Here is a 9,132-nt window from a genome sequence, read left to right on the forward strand (position 1 = left end):
AACACACCTTTTCAACTGAATTTATTTCCAACACATTGTGCATGCTGCAGTTTGGGTGTATTGGAATCGTCCAAATCAGATACATCTGTGCCTTTCAAAAACATAGAACAAAATGCAACACCACATGTTCTGGTAAGAACGAGCCCATATTTTGTGAATTTTAATTTGTGCAAATTGATAAAAAAGTGAGACAAACCATGCATGAGGAAGAACCAGTGCAAGGAGTGATCAGCACAATACCCTTCTATCTGCAAGTTCTGACAATAGGCTAAGCATTCTCAGAGATAAAGCCAGTTTAATTCTTTTAAAGTGGTTGTAAACCTCAGAAAAAAAAAAAAAAAAGAACCAAGCACATCCTTCTATAGTGCATACTAGCCTGAATTTGAAGCACAGCGTAAGGCTCCTTTCTCTGCACAGGTCACTGATGAAACTAAGCCGGTGTTCTGCCATATAGTGTCCTCGTATCAAATAGTGTCCGCCTCGTACTGCGCAGGCGCAGCGCCTGCGCAGTACGGAGGAGCAGGAGATGCCGAAAATGCCCGAAGTTGATCAGCTGACCATCAGCTGTACACGGCGCTCGGGCACTTGTTAGCGATGGCAGTGTAAGAGGGCCGCTCGCCACGCTTCGGGCACGGCCTCGCTGCGCTCGGCAAATATTTATTCTAACTCTATGTCCACTTGGATAGTAGGGAATGATCCTGGACATAGGGTAAGAATAAATGCGCAGGCGCCGTGTACAGCTGACGATCAGCTGTTGAACTTCGGAGACTTTCGGCGTCTCTTTTGTCCTCCGTACTGCGCCTGCGCAGTACAGGGAGGACACTATATGATAGGGGACTGAATTCGATAAGACACCGGCACAAAAGGCTCCAGGCATATGTCGTCCCCCCAAGCACACGACGAGGCGGCGATTCATAGTTTCAGCTCTGTATATTTTTATATGAGCCGGCTATAAGTGGGTTTGTCCCTTCCTTTCAATCAGCTATCAGATTATACTACAGCTGTATGTGCTAGCTCTGCAGTGTGAGAGAGACATCACATCCCCACCCCCTTTGATCTGTGTGATGGAAGATGATCTACAGCTGCAACATATGGAGGAAAATGATCTACAGGAAAAATTGGTTGCAGATAAACAGGTGCAATATTTGTAGGAGGATTTGTTTAATCTGTGCATCACTGATACCAGCAACTTCACCGGGTATATGTAAGGGTTTATAACCACTTTAAATTGTAAGGGTCGACAGCCATGATTTACGATTTAAAATATTATATATTATATAGTTCATAGTTTATTATAAAATTGCAAACATATGACAGAGTACCAGCAAACTGCAATCAGAGGGTAATGTTCACAGGACAGTGTGAGCTGGCCACTTCATTCAAAAGTAATTCTGATAAAAGATGTTCTCTCAATGTATTGTAGAGAATAGACCCACGTCTGAAAAAAACTCCACTGAATAATTGAATGGAGACTTCAGAACATCAATGATCATTACAATTGCCTCCATTCCTGCCATCTCTAATGTCCCACAACAAGCATTTCTGCCATGTCTCCATACTGAGCAGGTGTCAGAAGCATTCCGACAACCAAAGCTCCTCATGCAGTATTGTGCCAAGCCCATATTCAGTCTTATGTGAAAAGATTACTGCCTATCATATTGATAAAAGGTGGTTTCATATGAAAATATTATCCCTATTCAGTACTAGATAAATCTAGGTTCCTTAAAACTCAAATTAACTCAGTTTAAATTAGCTAAATATATTCCAGGCACAATAAAACAACATAAGTGCAAATTGTGTGTTTTCTTTAGAAACCAGCCACAGCCGAGTTAAAAAGGCTGTGCTGCCAGCATGCTATAGAGAAGGATCCTTACAGGGAAATCACTACTTCCATGCAATGTCCAGCCTGTAACTCTCAAAACTGCAGGGTAGATAAGCTGTGCAGAGTGCTGGTTTGGATTCAGAAGGGCAATCAGACCACTGCAGAGAGACCAATGCCTCTACAAGAACGAGGGTCCTTCTCTGCAGTAAGCTTAATGGCAACAGGCATTTTTCAGGCTGTGGCTGTTTTCTAAATAAAACTGTAAGGCCCCTTTCACACTGAGGCGTTTTTCAGGCGTTTTAGCGCTAAAATTACCGCCTAAATAACGCATGAAAAACACCCCCCATGTATCTCAGTGTAACCTTTCATACTGAGGCATTGCGCTGGCTGTGCGTTGGAAAAAATCCTGCAAACAGCTTTTTTGGAGCATCTTTTGGGCGCATAAAATAGCGCTGTAAAAATGTCTATCCCAATTGAAATGAATGGGAAATGCTGTAAAACTGCGGTAATACCGCTTTAAAACCGCCCGGAATCTGTGGGGAAGGTCACAATGGTCAGGTTTGCTGACACCAACGCTTAAAAAAGCGATTTAAAACGCATGGGCGTTATCGCTATTTTTAACGCTAACGCGGCAAAAACGTTGTAAAACCGCGCTAATACCGCTCATCGTTTTTACCGCGGTTTTGCAACGCCTCAGTGTGAAAGGGGCCTAAGACTTTGCTATTAATGATTGTTTTAAAGCACCTGGGTTGTGTTTAGTGATTTAACCTGAAGGTTCAGTTTAAGCTAAAAACCTGTAATAGCCCCAGAGTGGATGAATTAAAAGGATGCTGTCAGGATAGGAGTAAGGGAGCTGCTTTTGCCAAGATCTTTTTAGAAGGCACATGTTTCTCTTTGAAGCCCCGAAGTTTGAAACTTCAAAAACACAAGTCAGCAATGGCAGCTTCAATGTTTTTGGTTTTTAATTTTCCCTGGCTTTTTTTTTATTAGGCACCGCACTTGTATATAGAAGGTTTTTAAATTCCTAAAGTAAGCAAAATAAAACCCGATTGATTTCTTTGTAGGTCTTTAATTCAGTTTTTATAAAGCAGCCTATATATGGTTACATTTCTGCTTATTTGTAGACATTAAGAAACCAGGTTGGTTAGGAGAAGTAGTAAGAACTTTGGTATCAATCAGCTTGTAAATAAATTGCTAACTTTGTGTTTTATTGAGAACAACTATTGCTGTAATAGTTGGAAGAATGTCGTTGTTGACACAGCACCAGTCTTAAGCCTCGTACACACAGTACGATTGTTGGCCAAACGAGCGTCTGATTTTTGTCAAAAGGGCGTTGTGCCAGGATCTTGTCTTGCATACTAACGGTACACAACTGTCGTGCCACAAACACGAACGTAGTGACCTTCTACAAGGAATTTCAGCTCTTGAGCGCCACCCTTTGGCCCTTCTGCTAATTTCATGTTTGGTGAGCATTGATTTCGAGCATGAGAGTTTGTACTTTTGACTTGTGTGACAGATTTGTGTACTGACCTTACGAAAATCTTACATCAAACCGTTGTCTGCCGAAAATTCACTAGCCTGTCATCCAACATTTGTTGGCCTTTAAGTTGGACAACAATTGTCAAAAGGAGAGTACCAACGGTAAGATTTTAGGACAACAGTCTGTCAACAGACAATCCCCTGCCAACAATCGTAATGTGTGTACGAGGCTTAACAAACCTTGCCCACACAGACAATTTGACATTGCTGCTGGTTTCTCGAATCTACAAAATTTAGGTTTAATGCAAGTTTTTTCACATCTCCATTGGAACCTGACTAATGAAGTGCCAAAGCCCACACAGTTTGATCAGCAAGGTGAGCAGGAAATGTGCATCAGAATCAAACCAAATAAAAAAAAAATAAAAAATGAAGCAATCTTGTTTGCAGTTTGTGTATTTTATAGTACTGTTAAATGCAAAAGTCTAGGTCACCCCAGTAAAACGACTTTGCTGGGTGCAGAAGCCTCCTTTGTAAACTACAAGTTGTAGCTTACAGAGGGCTACATGCAATAACTACTGAAAGTACTAGTGACAGGCCCTGTGCTGTCACATGCTTCTCCACACCTGGAGGGCGAGATTAAAGGAAACCTATTGCATTTGCTTTCTATGGGCATATTACATTTAGCACTTTAATAACTCATCTAAATACATAATTTAGATTAGGAGTGCCCAATATGTTTACAATGTATTTCAACTTCAATAAACCTTCAGGCTCAAACTCAAAATGAACGGCTGATTTTTAAACTTATGAATTATGGGAAAGAGTGTGGTACCCCTGGGCTATATTGCAACAAGATTCCTCCATGTTACAGTGCAGAGTACGGTGTTACTAATAAATTCACACAAGGGAAGCGTTAAGCAGGTGGTAAACTGAGCATAGGAATTGTGGTTCTTTTTATTTACAATAAAAAGGGGAGAAGAAGGGATCCACTTATCTGTGTGGAAAGCAAAGCAATGCTTGTGAGAATTACTCATATATCAAACAGACACAAGAATGCTACAAGTACCATAAATAAAGAATGCAATACAAACATCAGCATTTATTCATATCCAACTTTAGCAAATGACAAAATAAGTGTCTTTTCTTGCTGAAATTACACAACAGCTGGCAAAAAGTGCTAAAATAGCACTCATGCACAAACAGTTAAAAAGAAAAAAAAAAAAAAAAAAAAAAAAAACACACAAACCCGATACTACAAAATTTGGAAATGCATTGTTTAACATCCTCTCGTTTAGGAAGATGAGAATCCAGACTGCTTTGCTGGGCAAGTTGGATTGAAAGCAAGGTGGACAGCTAACACTTTGTTCACATTTTTAAACAAAATCAGTAAAAAGGAGTCATGCTGTTAGTGAACGCAGCGTTCAACCACTAACGAAATATTACGGCTCACTTCTTGTTCAACCTCATGGCTGCCAAAGGGTTCCCCTGGTGCACTTTGCTAGAGTGGCCCACATGGCAAATTGAAGGTAAACTCTTTAAAAGTGCATACAGAAAAGTACGATATTAAGAACAAAAAAAAAAAAAAATGATATGGTCCTATGAGAGTGGTCCCAAAAACAGAACTGAGCGTCTGACAAATAAGAGAAACTCTCCACGAGCTTCTTTTACTTAGGTCTTAGATTAAATACAGATACACTCTGAACAGTTCTTTAGATTTCTTCAAAAATGCTCCTGATATTCCACAAATGGTGCTTGTTTAGGTTAATATTCTGTTACATGCGTGCGTTGAATTTTACTTGTTATCCAAGCGTAGCAGCTGCTCCTTACCATTAATTGTTAAGGACTTTAACTGGCCATCTTCTTCAACTTCAATTCGTTCCTGACCATTCTCAACAATCCTGCAAGACCAAAACAAAGCATCAGAGAAGCAAAGGGATCATGGTAATCTAAGAAAAGGAACAACCCAATTTATTACAAAAATGTTCAATTCTAGCGACATACAGGAGAATAAGGTTCATTTCATAGAAGAAATTTTTATGGAAGGTGACACATTGCTTCTCTCCTGCTGTTCACTAGAAATACTGTGCTTTTTTTTTTCTATAAATAAGGCCTCATGCACAGTCTGTTCAGCCCCTGAAAAATGCTGCCTATATATATATATATATAGTATATATATATATATTATATATATATATATATATATATATATATATATAATATATATATATGCGCCACATATTGCATATACATTTAGGCGCATCAGGCATTAGAGCGTTAATACATTCGATTGGCCAGAACATTCATTTATTCTGACCATTGGAATGCATTAATGCTCAAACACTAAAGGAGTCTAGACATGTTTAGCGTTTGTGTTCTTCAGCTCCTCTCCTAAAAGTGCCTTTGGTGTGGTATTTTTTTTTTCCAGCATAGTTTTCTGGATCACAGCAAGAAGGGGAGGAGAGCAGACATGTCTCTGGAAGTGTTTAGGAAGGGGGGTGGGGGAAAAGGCAGTGGAAGGTTAGTTACCTTAATGCAAAGAATGCATTAAAGCCAAGTTCCGCCTAATTTTTTTTTTTTTTTTTTTAAAGTCAGCAGCTACAAATACTGCAGCTGCTGACTTTTAAAATACGGACACTCACCTGTCCAGGGCGCCCGCGATGTCGGCACCCGAAGCTGATCTGTCTCTCGGGTGGAGGCACCGCCATCTTCGGTAAGGGAATCAGGAAGCCCGACAGCCTGGTTCCCTACTGCGCATGCGCGAGTGGCGCTGCGCGATTCCACTGGTTATAGCTGAATATAGCATAGATATCCGCGGATCCGCTATCTATGCCCAGAAGTGGGAGCAAATACCTGGATTATACAGGTATCTGCTCCCCCCGCGCCCCTGAAAGGTGGCCAAATGTAACACCGAGCGGGGGGGGGGGGGGGGGGAGGGGGGGGGTGGAGATTTTAAAAAATTGGAAGTTCCATATTTGGGTGGAACTCCGCTTTACGGTAAAAAAAACCTTTAGCGTTTACAACCACTTTAAGCTCTGTGTGCATGAGGCCTAAGGTTTTCTTGTGTACAAGTCACTTAGAACAACCAGTAAAAATCTGTCCAAAATGACTGGTGCCAGAAGGATTTTAGACAATGAAGGTGGGAAAGACCAGGTAAAAATGTATCCAAAAAGGTGCAGAATGTGGGCAAAAAAGGGAGGAATTTGGCTTTAAAAAGGGACACTAAACTGGTTTAAAGAAAAATGAATATTAGGGGTGCACCGAATGGGGTTTTTTGGTGCCGAAACCGATATTAAAATTACACTAGGCCGAAAACGACTGTTTTTAAAAAATATTTTTATACAGGAGATGGTCAGACTGGGACATGGTACAGGCGATGGTCAGAGACTGCAGACGTGGTACAGGAGATGGTCAGAGACTGCAGACATGGTACAGGAGATGGTCAGAGACTGCAGGAGATCAATGCAGCCTCATCAGGTTCCTTTAAATGCAGCCTGCCAGTGCCCATCATACAGCCTGCCTTAGTATGTCAGACAGGATCAGGGTAGTGTTAGCAAGGCAAAGCCAAGAACAGTGCTCTATCTATGGGGGAAAGCTGTCAGCACACCAACAAGTCCTGCACTCTTATCCCCCGCGGCGCTGCACACTGATTTCCTCCATAGAGCACTGTTTTGCTTTCAGCCGCCTTGTCGGGGAGGGAGCCAGGGAGAGGACTGGACTCGGGAGGGAGGGAGGGGAGGAGGAGGAGGAGAGGACTGGACTCGGGAGGGAGGGAGGGAGGGGAGGAGGAGGAGGAGGAGGAGAGGACTGGACTCGGGAGGGAGGGAGGGAGGGGAGGAGGAGGAGGAGGAGGAGAGGACTGGACTCGGGAGGGAGGGAGGGAGGGGAGGAGGAGGAGGAGGAGGAGGAGGAGGAGAGGACTGGACTCGGAGGGAGGGAGGAGGGGAGGAGGAGAGGACTGGACTCGGAGGGAGGGAGGGAGGGGAGGGGGAGAGGACTGGACTCGGGAGGGAGGGAGGGAGGGGAGGAGGAGGAGGAGGAGAGGACTGGACTCGGAGGGAGGGAGGGAGGGGAGGAGGAGGAGGAGGAGAGGACTGGACTCGGGAGGAGGGAGGGAGGGAGGGAGGGGAGGAGGAGAGGACTGGACTCGGGGGGAGGGAGGGAGGGAGGGGAGGAGGAGAGGACTGGACTCGGGAGGGAGGGAGGGAGGAGGAGGAGAGGACTGGACTCGGGAGGGAGGGAGGGGAGGAGGAGAGGACTGGATCTCGGGAGGGAGGGAGGGGAGGAGGAGGAGAGGACTGGACTCGGAGGGAGGGAGGGAGGAGGAGGAGGGACTGGACTCGGGAGGGAGGGAGGGAGGAGGAGGAGAGGACTGGACTCGGGAGGGAGGGAGGGGAGGAGGAGGAGAGGACTGGACTCGGGAGGGAGGGAGGGGAGGAGGAGGAGAGGACTGGACTCGGGAGGGAGGGAGGGGGGAGGAGGAGAGGACTGGACTCGGGAGGGAGGGAGGGGAGGAGGAGGAGAGGACTGGACTCGGGAGGGAGGGAGGGGAGGAGGAGGAGAGGACTGGACTCGGGAGGGAGGGAGGGGAGGAGGAGGAGAGGACTGGACTCGGGAGGGAGGGAGGGAGGAGGAGGAGAGGACTGGACTCGGGAGGGAGGGAGGGGAGGAGGAGGAGAGGACTGGACTCGGGAGGGAGGGAGGGGAGGAGGAGGAGAGGACTGGACTCGGGAGGGAGGGAGGGGAGGAGGAGGAGAGGACTGGACTCGGGAGGGAGGGAGGGGAGGAGGAGGAGAGGACTGGACTCGGGGAGGGAGGGGAGGGAGGAGGAGAGGACTGGACTCGGGAGGGAGGGAGGGGAGGAGGAGGAGAGGACTGGACTCGGGAGGGAGGGAGGGAGGGGAGGAGGAGAGGACTGGACTCGGAGGGAGGGAGGGGAGGAGGAGGAGAGACTGGACTCGGGAGGGAGGGAGGGAGGGAGGGGAGGAGGAGAGGACTGGACTCGGAGGGAGGGAGGGAGGAGGAGAGGACTGGATGGGGGAGGGAGGGAGAGGAGAGGACTGGACTCGGAGGGAGGGAGGGAGGGGAGGAGGAGAGGACTGGACTCGGGAGGGAGGGAGGGAGGGGAGGAGGAGAGGACTGGACTCGGGGGAGGGAGGGAGGGGAGGAGGAGAGGACTGGACTCGGGGGAGGGAGGGAGGGGAGGGGAGGAGGGAGAGGACTGGACTCGGGAGGGAGGGAGGGAGGGAGGGGGGAGGGGGAGGAGAGGACTGGACTCGGGAGGGAGGGAGGGGAGGAGGAGGAGAGGACTGGACTCGGGAGGGAGGGAGGGGAGGGGAGGAGGAGAGGACTGGACTCGGGAGGGAGGGAGGGAGGGGAGGAGGAGAGGACTGGACTCGGAGGGAGGGAGGGGAGGAGGAGAGGACTGGACTCGGGAGGAGGGAGGGAGGGGAGGAGGAGAGGACTGGACTCGGGAGGGAGGAGGGGAGGAGGAGGAGAGGACTCGGAAGGGAGGGAGGGAGGGGAGGAGGAGAGGACTGGACTCGGGAGGGAGGGAGGGGAGGAGGAGCGAGAGAGAGGACTGGACTCGGGAGAGGGAGGGAGGGAGGGAGGGAGGGGGAGGAGGAGAGGACTGGACTCGGGAGGGAGGGAGGGATGGGAGGAGGAGAGGGACTGGACTCGGGAGGGAGGGAGAGGGAGGGTCGGGGAGGAGGAGGGAGAGGACTGGACTCGGGAGGGAGGGAGGAGGGAGGAGGGGAGGAGGAGAGGACTGGACTCGGGAGGGAGGGAGGGGAGGAGGAGGAGAGGACTGGACTCGGGAGGGAGGGAGGGGA

The 9,132-nt window shown here is 47.8% G+C and overlaps 1 protein-coding gene across 2 annotated transcripts in view; it reads right to left on the reverse strand.

The window, feature by feature from the left end:
* Positions 1-9,132, reverse strand: part of DNAJB6 (DnaJ heat shock protein family (Hsp40) member B6) — a 125,750-nt gene that overhangs the window by 83,830 nt on the left and 32,788 nt on the right. Inside the window, exon 7 of one of the 2 annotated variants that reach the window (XM_073629935.1) lies at positions 5,129-5,199. In XM_073629935.1, coding sequence (XP_073486036.1) covers positions 5,129-5,199 — 71 coding nt within the window. Of the gene's footprint in view, positions 1-4,380; positions 5,200-9,132 lie in introns of those variants that run through there. The other variant, XM_073629936.1, reaches the window with a different exon arrangement.

Source organism: Aquarana catesbeiana, linkage group LG05, assembly GCF_042186555.1.
Source record: "Aquarana catesbeiana isolate 2022-GZ linkage group LG05, ASM4218655v1, whole genome shotgun sequence".
Classification (NCBI taxonomy): Eukaryota; Metazoa; Chordata; class Amphibia; order Anura; family Ranidae; genus Aquarana; species Aquarana catesbeiana.